At 65.3% G+C, this 18,917-nt stretch overlaps 1 protein-coding gene across 1 annotated transcript in view; it reads right to left on the bottom strand.

Annotated features, from left to right (window-relative positions):
- Positions 1-15,978, bottom strand: part of CRTAC1 (cartilage acidic protein 1) — a gene marked incomplete at its 3' end in the record, with an annotated part of 33,934 nt that extends 17,956 nt beyond the window's left edge. Inside the window, exons 1-3 of the mRNA XM_034757787.1 lie at positions 15,889-15,978; positions 5,931-6,130; positions 920-1,116 (exon numbers count right to left, since the gene is read on the bottom strand). Of these exons, the coding sequence (XP_034613678.1) occupies positions 920-1,116; positions 5,931-6,121 (388 nt within the window). The remainder of the gene's footprint in view (positions 1-919; positions 1,117-5,930; positions 6,131-15,888) is intronic.
- Between the last annotated feature and the right edge of the window lie 2,939 nt (positions 15,979-18,917).

Genomic DNA, 18,917 nt, shown 5'->3' with positions numbered 1-18,917 from the left:
GGGCAGCGCCGCGGCCCGGGGCGCCAGGCTGGGCACGGCCAGGCTACGGGGGGGGCAGCGCCGCGGCCCGTGGCGCCAGGCTGGGCACGGCCAGGGTACGGGGGGGCAGCGCCACGTCCCGGGGCGCCAGGCTGGGCACGGTCAGGGTACGGGGGGCAGCGAGGGGTAGTGGGACATGCACCTGCTTGTAAATACAGCAGGTTCCCCCCTCCCCCCTTCTCTTTGGCCGCAGCTTGTGCTGTGGCTCTGGGGAGAGGCCCTGCGCTGGGTTGGGGACCCGTCCCAGCAGGGCCTCAGGGGCGGCCTGGCAGTGGGTCCCCGGCACGGCGGGAGGGCTGGGGGCTGCGGGCGCTGCTGACTCAGCGGCTGCGCTGGCTCCGCGTCCCAGCCATGAATCAATGGAGTCACTCGACTGAGAAATTAACTCCAGGCTGCAGCCATCTCTCACGCGCCGAAGGTCACGGCGGTGCCTCACGGCAGGCCCGGGGCGGGCCCTCCCCACGCCCCCAGGGGGTGTCCCACGGCAGGCCCGGGGCCGGCCCTCCCCACGCTCCCAGGAGGTGTCCCATGGCAGGCCCGGGGCGGGCCCTCCCCACGCCCCCAGGGGGTGTCCCATGGCAGGCCCGGGGCACCCCACGGCAGGCCCGGGGCGGGCCCTCCCCACGCTCCCAGGGGGTGTCCCATGGCAGGCCCGGGGCGGGCCTTCCCCACACTGCCCTCCCCACGCCCCCAGGGACTTGCCCCCAGCAGATCCCCATGAATTCCCAGTCCAGAGCTGTCATTGCGCCCTCCCGGGGACCCCCAGGCCTCTTGATGGGTTCTGTGGTGGGACAATGGGACATGGGTTGGGAGGCGGGGGGGTGCATGGGGCAGGGGAAATGGGCCATGGGCTCCATGCCGGAAGGCGGGTGCCGCTCACCCGAGAAGGCGTTGTTGGTGTTGAGGAAGTAGATCTCCTCGCGCCCGTCCCCGTCGATGTCGCAGGCCGTCACCCCGATGGCGTTGCCCTGGCGATCCCGCAGCGCGTAGTATGGGGAGCTGCGCTCGTCTGGTGCCAGGTTCACCAGCCGCTGCTGCGCCCGGTCATACTTCAGCACCAGGTTGGGCCCGTTGTACCTGGGGGGGCGAGCGTGAGCGCTGGGGCAGGCACGAGGGACCCGCCCCAGGCTGTGCGGGTGCCTTGGGGCAGGCTGACACGGCCAAGCCTGGGCCCCCAGAGGGTTTGGGGCAGCCCCAAGACCCTTTCCTCGAAGCTCCCACTTGACCCCTGTCGTGGGGAGGGGGTGGCATCGCCCGCCTGGTGCCAGTCTGGGGGGCTGCAGCTCAGATGCCCGGCAGTCCCCGGGGGTTGCAGGGAAGAACGTCCCGTCCGCTGCCCGGGGCTGGGGGCTGCACAGAGGGGCCGTGGCGCGGGCAGCAGCCCCAGGGGAACGGCTTGGGGCAGTCTCAGGGCTTGGGCTACATGATCCCCGCTGGCTACAAATCAGCGGGGAACCCCTGGAGCCTGAGGGCTGGGCAGGACCAGGTTCTGCCCAGCACAGGGCCCAGCCCCACGGGGAGATGGACGCCCTCTCGTTCCCTGCACCCCCAGAGGCAGGAAGTTGGGGGGGGCAGTGGCTGGGCAGGAAGGAACGAGCGGGGGTGCTCCTGGTTGGGGGGATCCTTGAACAAGCTGGGGGTGAGGTGCTGCCCCTAATTGAGCCCCACCTGCCTGGCTGCACTGGGACTGGCACCGCGTCCGCCTGCTTGAACCAGCACGGGAGGCTTGGGGTGGCCACATCCAGGCCTGCCACACAGCAGTGCCAGGGCACGAGGTCCCAGCCGGGCCGTGGGGAGAGCTGCAGGCATGGCCGGGGCAGACACCACATAACCCCCCATCTCCTGCCAGGCCCTGGGAGGCACGTGGCCAGTCACCATGTATCCTCGCTGCAGGATCACCCCCATCATGGAGCCCCTAACGGTGGAGAGTCACTGTCCCCTCCTCTGCCCCACATGGCCAGGCCAGGCCATGAATGTGGTGGGTGCTGCCCATGCCACCCAAGTGGCTGCTGCTGCTCGGAGATGCCGCTCAGCTCCCTGGCGTGCGTGGGGTGACTGGCCTCATGTGGCCCCTGCCCTTATAGGAGATCAGGGTTGGAAGGGACCTCAGGAGGTATCTAGTCCAACCCCCTGCTCAAAGCAGGACCAATCCCACCTAAATCATCCCAGCCAGGGCTTTGTCAAGCCAGGCCTTAAAAACCTCTAAGGAAGGAGATTCCACCACCTCCCTAGGGAACCCATTCCAGTGCTTCACCACCCTCCTAGTGAAATAGTGTTTCCTAATATCCAACCTAGACCTCCCCCACTGCAACTTGAGACCATTGCTCCTTGTTCTGTCAGGCCGACAGGCTCCAGCATGCAGAGTGGCCTGGCCCCCCAAGAGCACCCTGCCAGCACGCATGGAAACAGCGGGGCTGGCCCCTCTGCTCACCACCCCAGACATGGCTGCCCCAGGCAAGGCTCAGAGGGGCTGGGCCCCCCAGCTGAGGGAGGAGCAAGACTGAACGTTGCTGCACCATGGCCTCCGGGCAGGGCAAAGCATGGCACAGTGAGGGGCAGCCACATGGGGCCGGGCCCAGGCCCACAGCTCTGGTGCCAGCGACCCAGGCAGCCGGGCTGCTGCGCCAGAGGAAGCCTGGGCACTTGGAGAGAGGGTGGCTGCCAGCCCAGGGCATGGCCCTGCTGGGGCCCCTGGGGCACAGACTGGGGGAGGACGTGGCCCAGTGCCAGGAGCTGAGCGTTTGCCCCTCTGCAGGCTCCGTGCCCTGCCCCCTCCAGCCATGGGGCAGCCCTAGAGCAGGGCAAGGCCCCTCCACAGGGCCCCAGCACAGGAGGCTTGGGGAGGCCTGGAACAAGTCAGATCCCCGCTGAGCTCTGCCCACCCCAGAGGGGCCCTGCCGTGCCCTGAGCTCCAGTAAACACGTTACACAACTGGCGCCAGGGCTGGTTACACAACTCTCCTTCCAGCTGCTGCCGTCTCTGCTCCACGCGGCACGGGAGGGGAGCAGGCCCAGATCCGCCGGGGCGGGGGGGGGAGCAGCAGCCTGCACTCCCAGCCCCTCCGCACCGCCCTCCTCGCCAGGGCGCCCCAGGAACGCAGACTACCCCACCTGCAACCTGCCTGTCCCAGGCGGGGAGAGCCAAGGCCTTGATGCCCCAGCTGGGGGTCCCTACAAGCAGCCCGTTCAGGGCAGGGCTAAGGCCCATCGCCGGGGGGGGGCAGGGGAGGGGGCACTTGCTGGGGTGCTGCTTGGGCCTCTCTTGTTCCCAGGATACAGGCCTCAGGGAGGGCGCTCCAGCCTCACCCCTACTCCAGGAGATGGGCCCAGGCAGCGAGGCCCACATTCCCCCACACTGGGCCATGGCACGGGGCACTGCCCATGTGGGAGCAGTCGAGCCCCCCCCGCCCAGCCGGGCCCACGTGCTGCCCTAACGAGGGAGAGCCGCTTTCCTTCTGCTCGGCCACCACCTCACAGCACCGCCGGGGCCGAAGGAGCCGGAGCTCAGGGAGCAGCTGCTGCTGTGCCCAGGGTGGGGGGTGCATGGCCCCCCACGCTGCCCTCACCTGGAAACACCCAGCCAGGAGCTGCCCCTCTGTGAGATCATCTGACTTGGGCACAGCAAGGGCTGGGGGGCTGGAGGAAAACAGGGGGCAGCCCTAGGCTGGGTGAGGATGGGCATTTACAGGGGCAGGTTTTACCTAGCCAGGCCTCAGGGAACAGCAGCAGAGCCAGAAAGCCTGAGCCCCCCCACCCCAGCAGGCCAGGCCGTTAGCCACCCAGCCGGGACAGGGACAGACCCATCCCCAGCTAGGGGGCAGGGCACAGCTGCCAGCCAGAGCCTGGCCCAGAGACCACGGCAGAGATGGAAACTCCCTGCTCAGACACCTCCAGCCCAACCGTCTAACGGGGCCTGCGCCAGCCGGGCCACCAGCCAGATCCATGAGCCGCGGGAGCCTCTTGCTCCTGCTGCAACAGGGCCCAGAACCCACCTCCAAGCACCCGCGGGGCCCAAGGGAGCCCATGGGCGGGAGGGAGAGCTCCGTGGTTTGTGCATTGGCCTCTAAACCCAGGGCTGTGAGTTCAATCCTTGAGGGAGCCACTTAGGGATCTGGGGCAAAAATCTGTCAGGGACGGTACTTGGTCCTGCTGTGAAGGCAGGGGACTGGACTGGACTCGACCTTTCAAGGTCCCTTCCAGCTCTATGAGATAGAACGATGGGTGCTGGGGGGGCTTTAATCACAGCGCCCTGGGCACGACTCTGGCTCCCCTACCTGCCACGTCCTCTCAGACTATCTACACTGCCATTAGTCCCTCCTCCAGCCCCGGACAAAGGGGGGGCACCCTAAGCGGGGCAGCAGGGTTCTGGCCTGGGGCAGCGTGGCTCTTGCTGGGTTTGCTGGCTTCCCTTCTCCCTTGCGCAGGAGGAAGCAGCAGCCAGTGCGCCCTACAGGCTCTGGGGCGGGGGCCTGTAGGCAGGGCCATGGCAAGGGGCTGGGGGTAATACCCACAGATCCGGCTCTGGGGCTGCTGTGTGCAGGGGGCGCTATCAGCAGGAGAGCACCATGCAGCGGCTAGGGGCCCCGGCAGCCCCACACCCGGAGGACGGGCCCAGCCGCTGGAGAGGGGCTGGCATCCATGGGGGACGGGACAAGAGCCACGAGCGCCACACATCTAGCTCGTTACATATGCAGATGCCCCTGGGCATGCCCCCCCCCCCACATGCAGTGCTGGCAGGTGCCCTCCCTCGTGCACCGCGGCCAGCTCCAGTGGGTGCTGCAGGGACGGGGTGTGCAGGGAGCACAGGGCTGGCCTACGCTTGGGGACCCTGCCGAGGGGGCCCCAGTCAAGGGCTATACAAAACCTCCAGCCCATTAGCAGCATCACAGGTGAGTGGGGCCCCAGCCCCACAGGGCTGAGCTGGTAGCGCCCTGCAGAAGGGACCTGGAGGCCGGGGCACGCTGCCACCCTTCCTGAGCCAGACATCTTCCATTCAAGGTCAAGTGGGCCACAGGTGCGGCTGACGCCCCAAGCACCGGGCCCCTCTCGGTGGATGGGAGCCCCGCTGGGGCAGGGCAGCCCAGGGTGCCATAGGGAGCCGGCAGCCAGCACTGCTTTTCCAGAAGGGTGAAATGCAAGAACAGGCTCCCTGCGACACTGTGACGGAGCAGGGAGCAGGGCAGATTTGACCTGGGAATGTTGCAGGGGGATTGCAGTGAGGAGGGGCGACTTCCCTTGAAGGAAGCTACCTGAGCTGTAACCTGAGCCAGGAACGGGGGTGGGGAGAATTAACACCTTCTGCCCGGGAGACTGAACAAAGGAGAGGAGCAGCGGGAGGAGTTGGGAGTTTAGTTTTCGGTTGGGGCTGGGTGGTGCAACGCAGGGAACCCCAAGCTGGGGTCTAAGCTCCCTGAACCTCCCCGAGGGACCTAATTGAGGGGGTCTGGTCGTACCTACACGCTCTGCTTGAGACTGTGTTCCTGTCCTTAAATAAACCTTCTGCTTTACTGGCTGGCTGAGTCTCGCAGTGAATCTCGGGAAGAGGGGTGCAGGGCCCTAACTCTCCCACAATCCACGACAGACACATCCCCAGGGCCCTGACTGTCAGAGGCTTTTCCCTGGCCCAGAGCACCTCCTCCAGCCAGACACGCCCCAGGCCAGAGGCAGCACCCGGGAGCCAGGCAGCATGCAGGTGCCAGGGCCCCGCAGTCAGCACGGCCTGCAAGTGCGCCAGTGCCGGAGCTCAGCTGCCCCCCATCCCTCGCCGGGGTTGGGCACACGACACCCAGAGCAGCAGAGGGACACGGGGCCTCGGGACCCTGCGCACCCCCAGGGCAGAGGGAAGGGTGGGACTGGGAGCACCAGGGACCCTGCTCCCGCCCCGCTACCCACCCTGCCACCACGATCTCCAAGTCCCCGTCAGCGTCCACGTCGGTGACGGCCACGCCATAGTTGAGCTGCGTGGGGTTGCTGTCGTAGTCGGGCGGAAGGACACGGCTGGTGACGGCTGTGAACATCGGCTCGCCGCGCTGGGAGCCCTCGCCGGGCCACGCCAGCGGCAGCAACCACACCAGCAGCAGCATCCTCGGCACCTGGAACCAAACCCACACAGGGCTCAGTCTGGGAGACGCCCGAGTGTCTGCCCCCTGCCTGGGGAGCTCCCCCAGCCTCCCAGCACCGCCCCCCCCGACCCCAGCCAGAGAGCGCTGCTGCCCGAGCCCCCACAGCTGCCATCACATCCCTGCCCCCAGACCCAGCCGCTCCAGAGTTCAGCCCCTCACAGGCGCCCTCGCTGCGGTGAGGTCACTGCTGCAGATGGCACCTATGGCTGGGCCATGGCCCCAGCTGTCCGCCCACGCTTGGCCTGTGCCCCCAGGCAGGGATTGGCCCTGTGGGCGGTGGGCCCAGGGCAGGCACATGGGGCAGCGCCTGCTGACACCTGAACCACACGAGCAGCAGGTGCAGCAGGCTCTGCGGAGGCCTGCGCTGTGTGACACCCCAGTGGCTGCACGGTGCCATGGGTGCCTGTTTCCTAGTGCAGACGAGGCCCCGGGCCCAGGCAAAGCCACGAGGGGAGATGGGCACAGGCTGCACAGGGCAACCAGACAGCGAGGTCTGGGCAGGAGACGGGCATACCCAGCTGTGACGAAGTGGGGGATTTGTTTTTTCCTTGTTTTCCAATGGTTTGCATGCAGAGGGGGTGGGACTCAGTGTCCCTGGATGTTACTGGTTTAACGAGGTGAGGGGAGAGGGAGTTTGTGGTTACAGAGGACCGGAGAGGGAACTTGGGACCCCAGCCGATGGCCTGGAGGAGGGACACCCCAGCGACCGGTGACCTGGCAACCTGGAGGCTCAGCTTGGAAGTCACAGCTGGTTCCGGCCAGTGGGCGGACAATGGGCTGCAGAGAGGACCCCGATGACCTGACCAGCCGGTTCCAGTCAGAGGACAGAAGCGAGGAGAGGGAGCCCAGGCGACCCTGTTTACCTGGAGAGAAGACAATGGACAGAAGCGGGGTTTGGGGCCGGGGATCTCAGATGCCCAGCTGGGAAGCAGGGGGGCTCGGGGCTGGAGAGGGGGAGCACACAGAGCCCACCTGGATGCAGGGAGACTGGGAGACCCTGAGAGTTTCCTCTGCTGGGTTCGGACACTCAATAAACCCTCCTGTGTTACACTGGCTGAGAGTCACTCTGGTCTAGAGAACAGGGTTGCATCAACCCCTTCGGGGGTGGAGGCCCCGGGGGTCCAGAGCGAGTAGACTCCCTGAGGGGGCCCACGGCAGAGACAGACGTGCTAAGGCTCAGAGAGGTGCGGCTCCAGGAGGTGGAGGGGCCTGACCCCGAGAGAGAGTGGACCCCCGAGAAGGGCTGTCGCACTGAAAGGGGCACTCCCCACGGACCGCACGGGGCCAAGAGCGGGCACGATCTGTGAGTCCGTGACAACAGCCCAGCGCAGTGACTGCAGCACGAGATCCCCAGTCCCTGGCCCCCACAGCCCCATGAGCCGGGCGCCACCCAGAGGAATCAGGGGGCCTGGGGCAAAGCAATTTCAGGGGCCCCTTCCATAAAAAATAGTTGCAAATTGCCCCATTTGCGCCCCCCCCCCCCCGGGCGGCCCTGCCGCCACCCCGGGGACGTGGCTGAGACTACCACAACCTGAGAGCATCCGACCCACGGTCTGTGCCGCTTCCCAGCCGCCTCTGGCCAGCAGCGAGCAGGAGCCAGGGAGGCAGCTTGGCTAGGCCTGGCACCTGTCCCTGCCCTGCAGTTCCCCTGGGCCAGGGCTCACGCAGTGCCTGGCAGATGCTGCCCGGGGAGCGGGGCTGTTCTTATGGCGCACGGCAAATAGCAGGGCTGCGAGGCTGGCCAGGGGCCCATGCTGTCTAGCCAGCTGGGCTGAGTGGGGACAACGTGACCCAGGTCGGCAGGAGCGGAGCGTGGTGAGGAGTGTCCCAGACCCAACACCGCTGGGGGCCAGGCCATGCAATGGCAACACATGCCAGGGAAAAGCTCCCGCCTGCCCAGGGTTTGCACTAGCTCTCGCCCAGCGGAGGGCACTGGCGCCACCGGGGCAGCTCCAGAGCCCTGGCCCTGGGCAGAGCCGTGGGGCCGGGGCAGCTCCAGAGGGCGATGCTGCAAGTAGCACCATGCTGCTCTGGCCTGCACGTCTCCTGAGGGAGAGCAGGAAGAGAAGGGCGCAGGCCGAGTCCAGCCTTGGAGAGCTGGCCCAGGGGACAGGGTGGAGTAACCTGCTCAGGGGGGACACAGCCCTGCTGGCCAAGGGCGACTGGCTGGAACAAGGGGACGGTCAAGGGCGTTGAAAGGACCCAGTTCCGCACACAGCACCGTTAGCAGGTGGAACTCTCTGCCACAGGAGCTGCAGGGTGTAAAACAATGAGACAGTTCCATGGCTAATGAGCATATCCCCCAGGCCACCCATCAGCGAAATGCTCCTGGCCATGAACCCCCTGACGGGCCAGAGCCAGCCACTGTCCCCTCTCGCACAGCACGAGCTCTCTGCCTGGTCTACTTGTGTTCCGGCAAGAGCCCTGCTGGCCGAGCTGCGGTGGAGAACGACGGCCCTGGCAGCATTGGCTCAGACACACCCAGCGTGGCGCGCAGGCCCCTTGGCGGCAGCAGCAGGGGATTTTCTGGGGATAGGCCAGCTGCAGCAGTCTCTAGGGTAACTCTGAGAGGACGTTCAGGGCTGCGGAGCGCCAGCCAGTCCCCACGATGGCCCAGAAGGCCACAGGATGAAAGGTCTGGGAGCTCCTGGCTGGAAGGGGCGTGTGAAGGGCAGAGCAAGGCGTCCATCCCCCAGACTCCATGGAGTCAAGCCCCCAGGTGCTCGGATTCAGGGCTTGTGGCAGAGTTGGTTGCCTGCTGAGCACCCCCTTGTGGCCTAGGGTGGTGCAGCAGTGCCCTGCCTCAGTTTCCCCATGTTTCAGGCTCTCAAACAGCTCTCTTCTGGGTCAGCAGCACCCCTTCCCGGGCTGGATTTATTCCAACAACAAAATCATTCCCAAGAAAGCTTTCCCACCTGCCTCATGCCCATACTCTCAGCCTTTCCCACTGGGACCCCCAGGCCTTCTCTGCCTGGGGGTTACCCCATGAAAGCACAGAGTTCCTGGCCCCTCCATCCACCTTCACTCTGGTTGTGTCCTCCTGAGCGCCCCCCCTTCAACGCTTGCCGCAGCTCTTCCCAAGGGAATCGGCTCCGGCGCATCCCAGGAGAGGCAGCAGGGCTGAGACAGGGCTGGCGCTCCACCTCCGGGTGCTCCAGGGCCCCGGGAATCCCTGAGATGAACCCACAAACATCCAGGCCCTCGCTGCTGCAAGTGGGCAGAGCTGGGACCCTCCTGCGCTGCTAAGGCAGCCCCGGCCTGTAGCAGCCGGCATGGTGCCAACACTCTCCCCAGGGTAGGGAGTGAGTGGGGATGCCACTTGGAACCCCTGGGGGCAAGCTGCCAGCCCGGAGCCCAGGTGAGAGCTGCCCTCAGCCCCTGAGACACCTAGGGCAGCTCAGGGACCTGCTTAGCAGTCGCTGACGGGGATGCCAGCAGCCCCTCGCTAGGCACCACCCATCAGGGGGCGACGGACCTGTCTGGTTTTAAGATTAAGCTAGATAAGTTTATGGACGGAATGGTTTAATGGGATAACGTGATTTTAGTCAAAGGAAGACGGTGCCTTGGCAGGTAAATAGTATAATGGCTAATGAGGGTCAGGCTGGAGATTCTTGCCTACATGCTCGGGGTTTCACTGATCGCCATATTTGGGGTCGGGAAGGAATTTTCCTCCAGGGTAGATTGGCAGAGGCCCTGGAGGTTTTTCGTCTTCCTCCACAGCATGGGGCAGGGATCGCTGGCAGGAGGATTCTCTGCTAATTGAAGTCTCTAAGCCACAGGATTTGGGGACTTCAACAGCAGAGTCCAGGGAAGGGGTAGGGATGGCTTTGTGGCCTGCATCATGCGGGAGGTCAGACCAGATGATCATAATGGTCCCTTCTGACCTTAAAGTCTATGAGTCTATGAGCTTGCTCTCCCCCTCCGCTCAGCCAGGGCCAGCGTCCTCCCAGCCGCTGAGCTTCAGGCCCAGGGCACCTCACTGAAGTCAAAGGACTTTGTCAGAGTGGCTCCGGCTCTCAGCGTCTGGCGTGCTCAGGAGGGCTGGCTGCCCGCTCCTGCTCACCCGTGCCAGGCCGGCTCCAGAGTCCCAATCCAAGCATGGGAGAGGTGTGTGGACAGCACGGCTTGGAGCCAAACTGGCCGCGTACGCTGGTAGGGTCGAGGCTCCAGCTGGGATTGGGCCATGGTGCCGGGCGCTGCACAGACAGGCAGAGCTGGTCTCCCTCAAGGAGTTCCCAGGGCAGGGGCACAGGGATTCCTGGACAGCCACTGGATCATTGCAGCCAGGGTGAGGTTTGCAGTAGAAAATTCACCAGGCAATTCCTAGAGGGGGAAGCTGTGACGGAGCGGGGGGGGGGGGGGGAATTTTCGGGGGAATGTGTTACATTGGGGATGAGAAGGAAGCTACCTGACCTGTAACCTGAGCCAGGAGGGGGGTTGGGAGAAGTGACACCTTCTGCCGGGGAGACTGAACAAAGGACAGGAGGAGCAGAGGGGAGGGGGGAAGAGAGCTGCTGGAGGGTTTTGGGAGTTCTTCAGTTTTGGGCTGGGTGGAGGAACGCAGGGAACCCCAAGCTGGGGTCTAAGCTCCCTGAACCCCCCAGAAGGACTTGATTGAGGGGTTCTGGTTGTACCCCTAACACGCTCTGCTTGGGTCTGTGTTCCTGTCATCTAATAAACTTTCTGTTTTACGGGCTGGCTGAGAGTCACAGTGAATCGCAGGAAGAGGGGTGCAGGGTCCTGACTCCCCAACACTTCGTGACAGAAGCCAGAGCCCCCGGGAGGGAGCTGGTCAGTCCTTGCCAGGCAGCACAGGGCTCCCAGTAACAGGCCAGGCTGAGGGTGATGTTCTGTACCCCATGGGAACACCCTACACCCCAATGTTCATCCTAATACGATTGTGTGGTGTCCAATGCAAAGTTTGTCATGTCGGGTGTCTTCGGAAGGCTCGTGATGCACTGAGCAGTGTTGTTATAGTGATGTTACAATAACATTATAGTGAGGTTATAATTTCATGTATATAGTTATGAGGCTGAAAATGTGTCTTTGTGGCTTAAAACAGGCCCAGGCAAAAACTCTCCAAGAGCAGAGGGCCAGTCCACACCTCATCAGGACATGGATGGGACAAACCCAGCCCAGCCTCACAGGAACAAAGGACACTGGCCTAGGCAGCAACAAAGGATCTGTTGGACGCTCGAGTGAGTCACCCCCCTTCCCTTGGTCAGTCAGGGACTGCGATGAGGTAATGCTCCCCTGACCCTGAGCGGGGGGCAAAGCCAAGAGGGAAGAAAGAACATGATAAAAGGGAGAGATGTTTGCCAGGCTCTTCCTCTCTCTTCCACCTCCATCTATAGACACCACCACCAAGCGACTGAAGCGCTGATCAAAGGGCAGAGCCTGGCTGAAGGGCAACCAGGCAGCCTGTGGTGAGAAGCATCTAAGTTTGTAAGGGCACTGAAAGTGTTAAGAGCAGCTTAGAATGTGTTTTACTTTATTTCATTTGACCAAATCCGACTTGTTGTGCTTTGACTTATAATCACGTAAAGTCTATCTTTGTCGTTAATAAATCTGTTGGTTTATTCTACCTGAAGCGTCTGGTTTGAAGTGTGTCAGACTCCCCTTGGGATAACAAGCCTGGTGCATATCAATTTCTTTGTTAAATTGACAAACTCATATAAGCTTGCAGCGTCCAGCGGGCACAACTGGACACTGCAAGACGAAGGTTCCTAGGGTTGTGTCTGGGACCGGAGATATTGGCTAGTTCAGTCGGTTGCACAATCCAAAGAGCAGTTTACACGCCAGAGGCTGTGTGTGAACAGCCCAGGGGTGGGGGTTCTCACAGCGGAGCAGGGTAAGGCTGGCTCCCAGAGCCGAGGCTTGGAGTGACCGAGCAGATCACCGGTCCGGATAACACCAGGGGAACGTCACACTGAGCCATTCCCGTGGTGCAGGAGCAGCTCCTCCAGGGCCATAGCGCTTGACTCCGAGCCAGAGGGATGCTGAGCAGAGCTTTGTGCCCCTTGGCCTTTTGCCACCAGCTCCCATTCCCTCAGGGCCAGCAAGGCCATCACCGGAGGGCCTGGCTCTTTGCCCAGAGAAGGGCAGCCCCACAGCCAGGGCTTCGGAGCGGAGCCCAGAGCTGGAGCACGGAGCAGTAGGTTTTGCCCGGAGCTGGAGCAGAGCAATTCAAAAATTTGATTGCTCCAAATCCCTGCCCACAGGTGCCCCAGTGTGAGCTCAGGCCAGGTACCTGCTGTGGGGCAGCAATGGAGGCAGAGCCCCGGCTGGCCTGAGAGGCCGGAATGACACCACTCTGGGACACCAGGGCTGGGGATGCCGAGTGATTCGTGCTGGGGGGTCAATTCCCAGCTCTGCGGGAGATCCTGTGCGGCCTTGGCCAGTCTGTCCCTCTGGCTGTGCGGCGCTCAGCCCTGGCACACAGTACTGGTGTGAGATGCCCAACACTACAGACCTGGGGACTGGAAAAACACCTTCCTAGTGAAGTCCTGGGGAGACATCACCCCAGGCAATAAGGGCATTTGGGGGAGGTTCATGGCTCCCCCAGACACCAGTCCCCGCCTGCACTGTGGGGGCCACTAACAGGACTAGGTATGCATCACAGCAGAGACAGCCAGTCAGCTGGCTCCCCCGGGGGCGACTCAGCCAGCCGCTGGCAGGCCCAGGACTCGGCCTGAGACCAGCCTGTCATTACCCAGGAAAGGAGGATGTGATCGGCACCGAGCGCGGGGCCAGCTCATTGCGCACCCAGCGTGCAAAGCACTTGGATCTGGCTAATTAAACTAATACATCAGAGGGCCCCTTGGCAAGATTGGGAGGGAAAAACCCATTAATTAGCAAAACCTGCCTCGCTGTGCACACCTCCACCTCTACACCAGCACCTCCCACACACCCCGGCCCGCCCAGCTCTGCCCTGGGGAGACAGGCTGCATGGGCAGGTGGCAGGGCAAAGTCTGGCCCTTGCGGGTGCCCCTGGGCAGGGGGTGCTGGCACTCCCTTGCTCCCTGCAGTTCTTGCTCTCTCCAGCTTGGCCCGCCCCCCCACCCAGCTGCAGGCAAAATCCTCCAGGGCTGATGGAGCCTTTCCAGGAGGGAACAATGTCCCTGATTGGGGACAACAGGCCTCCCCAGGGATCCAGAGTGGGGGGGTGTCGGTGTGGCCTGGAGCCAGCTCCCCACTGGGGGCTGCGCAGGGCCAAGAGCAGGGAGAAGCCCAGCACGTGTCCCATGGCTCCCAGGGGCAGCCAGGTCTGGCTGTGTGGAGCTGGGAGGTGGAGGGTGCTGTGCCCAGCACCTGCAGGCTGTGGCCTGGCTCTGCCCGGGCCCCATGCTGCACAGACCCCAGCGGGCTGGCCTCACAAACACATCTCCCAGCAGCCTCTCAAAGGGCCACAACACCCGAAGGCCTGCAGCTCCCACTACCTGTGCGCTCAGCCCCATGGGTCCTATCCCAGGGGACACGGCAGGACGGGGCCCAGGCGCCATCCGAGATGTCTCACGCAGCCACGGGGTGGGGCCGGGGACGTCCCGCAGCGGGGCTCTGCGCGGCACAGCACCAAGGTCACAGCACGCAAGGACAGGGACGGCCGCCCCACGCGGCACCGCCTCGCTCAGCAGCGCCAAGGCCAGTGACTTGGCACCAGGTACTTGGCAGAGTTGTCTGTCCATCCACCCCAAGCCCTGGTGGACCTGGCAGGGCTGGGGGCCAAGCTAGCTACTAAGAACAGCCCCTGGGCCCCATGCCAGCAGATCCCTTGGGGGCTGCCCCTGCCCTGAGCCCCAGGGAGTCAGCCCAGCAGCGAGCGGCATCATGCCCCAGCCAGGCCCAGAGCTGCAGCCGCTCCTTGGGCCCAGGCAGGGAACCTCACGCCCGCATGGGATCAACCCAGAGCCAGAAAACAAGGGAGCGACAGGGAGGGGCAGCCAGGGACCCAGGCCAAGACAGTCACCCTGACCCCTCCCCTGCTCACTGACCCAGTCCAGCTGCAAGGGGGTGCCCCTCACCAGGGACAATGCCCCCAGGCTCCCACCTCCACCCAGCTCCCTTCAGCTCTCCCATCACACTTCCAGGGCAGGAAACAAAGCACCAGGTTTAAGCGTGCCCCATCCCCCCCAACAATGGGCAGACCCACAGGGCCTGATCTGGGGCTCAGAGCTCCTGGGCAGCCTTCAGGGCCGGGAGGGGCATGAGGCTTCACCCTTAGGCCCTTGGCAGAGGTGAGTCAGAGAGTTCTTGGCCATGGCTCCAGAGCCCAGGAGCAGCCATGGGGCCAGGCCAGAGCAGCAGGACACCTAGCACTGAGCCAGGGCTCACTGCCCCATGCCCTGTTCCCTTCACTCCCTCTCAAGCACCTGGCACCAAGTGACTGACTCATGGCTCGCTCCCACGGGCCCCCCAGGTAGCCCCAACCTCTCCTACCCCCTCCAGAAGCTGTGCCCTGCAGCCTTCCAGGTGTCACGGCAGGGGAAGCACAGCCCAGGCCACCCCACCTCCACCCTCTCAGTGTTCAGGGACCCCACCCAGGCTGGGCCAGGTCACTTCCCAGCCATGGTGACAGCCAGGCACCCCTCACAGCATCCTGGTGATGTCACAACTCCCCATGCCACCACCTCACCCCAGTGAATGACATCACAGAGCTCCCCACAACCTCACAGCACCCCAGTGAGGTTACAGCACCCCCTGCTGGCAGCTCTGGGACAGCAGGGGGGGTCATCACTCCCAACACGCTGGTCTCCCACCCAGCCACCCAAAGCTCTCCTGCTGCCGCACTGGGGCCGGTCAGTTCCAGGCACTGCTTGGTACCAGAGCCCAGCGAACCTCCAGGTACCCAGGCTGTGCAGTTCTCCCCAGTAAACCCACCAGGACCAGCCCAGACCCTGCAGATCCAGCCAAGGGCTGCAAGCAGCGGGTCACTCCTGTCCCACAGCTGTAGGACTCCAGCCAAGTGCAGACAGCACCAGCACCTCCGGGGCAGTGCTCCAGTCCCAGAGTGCTCTGACCCCCAGAAGTGGTTTCCATCATACCCAGGGGTTCCAGTCTGGTTCAATGGCTCTCAGCCCCCCACTGTACACCTTGCTCCAGCCCCCCTGCTGACCCACCCAGCATGGTCCCATCGCTGCACCGGACAGCGGGTGGCTCAGATGGGCCGTACTGGCAGAACCGGGATTGCCGGCTCCCTCAGCCCCACATCCCCGGCCAGTCTGGTGCCACCCAGTCCCCTCAGCCCTCCCTGGGGCCAGAGCTTTGGGGTCTGGGACTCAGCCAGCTGCTAATGCAGTGTGGCACTGAGCAGTCACCTTAGCATCCGAGCGCCAGCCCGCGGGACCTTGGCTCCTCTGAGGACAGCTGCCACTTCCACCTGCAGGCTGCCAGCCAGCCCGCCTACCCCCTTTGCCAGGGGGTGGGGAGTCTGCAACCAGAGACCCCCCCCCAACCCCATCACCCCCCCCCAGTGCTCCATGCCCACCCATCTTTAACCGTGCCCTAGCACCCCTCCACCACTCTCCCCTTCCCTTAACCCCATAGGGCTAGTTCCAGCCATATTGCCTCCTTCCCATCACCCCACCCCCGTCCCCCCCCCCAATATCCCCCCACGCCATAGCAGCCCTTCGGGGGGCAGAAGAGAACTTTGCCCCAAGTGCTACCAAGCCCGCCGCGCCCCGACCCCTCTGCCCATCCCCGTCGCCTCCTGCCCGCCCGCGGCTACTCACGGGGCCCGGCTCCCCGCTCGCTGCTCCCCGCTGCCGGCCCAGCTCCCGCGGCTGCAGCCCAGCCAGCCCCGCGGACCCCTTATGGGGAGCCGGCCGCGGCCCGGCGGCCAATGGGCTCGGGAGCGGCGCCGGCGGCGGCCAATGGGGAGCGGGGAGGCGGGGCGGGCGGCGCTGATTTACTACTCGGCGTGGCCGGAGCTCTCGGGGTGCGGGCGCTCAGGGGCGGCGGGGAGCGGGGAGCGGGGCCTCGGTCCGGTCCGGCTCTACGGCCGCGATGTCCCGCGGCGCTCGGAGGATGGTAGCACATGGCCCCGCAGCTCCCGGCCCCAGGACCCCCAGCTCCCCCCTGCACCCCGCCCTGGCCCCCGGCCCGAGGTGAGGGGCTCGGCGCAGGAGAGGCGCGGCCCGGTCCGGTCGGGGAGCCGAGCCCCGGCGGTTACTCGCTGTGGGGCCTGGCTCGGGAGCCAGCTGCGGCGCTGGGTCTGGGGCGGGGCCGGCGTGGGGCTGCTGGGGGAGCCGGAGCAAGGGGAGGTTCCCACCCCGTTTCTGAGCCTGCTGGGATCCGGCCAGGCGCGGGGCCCCACGGGCCGAGCCAGCCCCCAGCAGAGACCTGCCGCCTGCAGCCCCGTCCCACCCCGCTGAGCCCACGCAGGGGCCCTCGGGTCTCACTGGGCCAGGTGGCCTGGAGCTGGGTTTGGTGATGGGTGAGGAGCTGGTACCGTCTCAGTCAGCCCCAGCCCGCCCTGCCCCGCGCCCGGAGCCGGCCAGTCGCTGGGCCCATCTCCACCCCAACAAACAGAAACAAGACACATGCGGGAGCTGGACCCCGCTCCACCTGCGCCCGCAGCTCTGTGCAGCCCACGCCGCTCGCAGAGGTGACAAGCCGAGAGCAGCGCTGCGGTGCTGCCCGCTGGGCCCGGGGCTGCCCGCTGGGCCTGGCGCGGCACAGACCCTACGGTGCGATCTTTCCTGCCTCGGCGTGCACACAGGCTAGCCACATGGGGGGGAGGAGGGCAGGACTGTCTCCCCCATGTTGTGCGGGGCTCAGCGGCTCAGAGAGAAGCCAGGAGCTGCCCAAGGATAACGGAGTTGGTGGCAGAGCCAGGAACTGAACCCGCACCCTAGTCCCAATCTAAAGCCGGAAGTACCCGGCCTGCCCCGGCAATGGTCCCCATGCCCCCAAGCACCCCACCCAGCATGCAGGGCCCCCGTTGCACAGGCCTTCGGGGCCCGGGAAGAAGGCCTGTGCCAGCCACACACCCGCTCCGAGCCCCACGGCCCCTGCTCTGTGCCCAGCAGCTGTTTAAGGCTTGGCACTGCAGTCAGTCCCCCAGCCAGCGCCCCTGCCAACTCCCCCCGTCCCCACTGAGCTGTGAGCAGTCGCAGCTGGATGTCTCACCCCAGCCTGAGGAACCAGCTTGGTGTTATCAGCACAGTCTGTACAGCCCCCCCCGACAACCAGGTACCAAAACAAGCGGGCAGGAAGCCAGGCCGAGCATGCTGAGACTGCCAATGGGGCCGGGCACGCTGGCTCCCTGGGGCCTTCGAGCAGGCTCATTACGCCACTGGGGATGCAACATGCACCATCCTCCTGTGTGAGCATCGGAGCATATCCACCTCCGCCCGTGCGCGCACTGCGCTGTCCATCACTGACTCGCCTGTGACCGCCCGCTCCTCACACCCGTCTTGGCAGCCCACTGCCCCGGACGGGCCGATCTGAGAGCCTCAGCCCTCCCTCCCCCTCTCCTGCTGGGGCACCCAGGGACTGGGCCACTGGGCATGGTCTGTCTGTTCCCCGGTACCTGAGCGTTTCACAACCCCCAGTGTGTGCCCCTCACCCCCCAGTGGCCGGGCACAGGTGGGGAGACTCAGAGAGACTGAGGGGCTCGCCCAGGGCCGCCCAGGAAGTCTGGGGCCAAGGAGGGCGGGCAGAGCCCCATCCCCTCCCCCACCCTGCACACACCACCCCATCCCCTCCCCCACACTGCACCCCAGCCCCTCCCCCACCCAGCATACACCACCTAGCCCCCAGCCTCTCCCACACACTGCACCCCAGCACCCAGCCTCTCACCCACCCTGCACACACCACACCACCCCTCCCCCACCCTGCACACTCCATCTAGCCCCCATCCCCTCCCCCACCCTGCACATTCTATCCCAGCACCCAGCCCTTCCCCCACCTGGCACACTCCAGCCCAGCACCCAGCCCCTCCCCCACCCTACACACTCTACCCCAGAACTCAGCCCCTCCCCCACCCCACCTTAGCACACACCCCTCCTATAAAGGCCCTGCCCCAGCCCCTTTGGTCTGGCTGCTCTAACAGGCCTGCATTTTGGGCCCAGGGGTCTGTGAAAGGGCTGGCTCCAGTGGCAGGCGGGTGGGCAGCAGCAGGGCGTGGGGGAGGACGCCAAGGGGCTGGCCCCGGTGGCAGGTATGTGGGGAGGGGCTGAGCGCCCCGGGACTGGCATGTGGCAGGCAGGTGGGGAGGGGGTGAGCAGCTGCAGGGTGTGGGGAAGGGTGCCCAGGGGCTGGCCCCGGTGGCAGGTGTGTGGGGAGGGGGTGAGCAGTGTCAGGGTGTGGGGGAGGGCGCCCCAGGGGCTGGCATGTGGCAGGCGGGTGGGGAGTGGGTGGGTAGCAGCAGGGTGTGGGCGAGGGTGCCCGGGGGCTGGCCCTGGTGGCAGGAGGCACAGACATGGCTGTTGAGAGTGAGCGGGGGCCGGGCGCAGGACTCGGCGGCACACAGCAGCGGGGCTGGCAGCGGGGACAATGGACAGGAAATTAGACAGGAGCTGGCAGCGAGATAGGGCTGCGGGGGGAGCACACACAGAGGCAGCGCCACGTGGGGGGTGGGGGGCTGTGCAGCTGCTGGGGCTGGCACGGGTGTAGCCAGGGCTGTGTGTGCCACGCGCAGCATCTACCCCCAAGCGCCCAGCCCTATCAGCGGGTCCATCCCACCCCACCCGCACAGGTACCCCCAGCACCTATGGCATGGGGGCATCCAGCACAGGGGCTCCCCAGAGGGCCCTTC

Source organism: Trachemys scripta, unplaced genomic scaffold, assembly GCF_013100865.1.
Source record: "Trachemys scripta elegans isolate TJP31775 unplaced genomic scaffold, CAS_Tse_1.0 scaffold_43, whole genome shotgun sequence".
In the NCBI taxonomy this organism is placed as follows: Eukaryota; Metazoa; Chordata; order Testudines; family Emydidae; genus Trachemys; species Trachemys scripta.
This window is presented reverse-complemented; position numbering and strand designations above follow the sequence as displayed.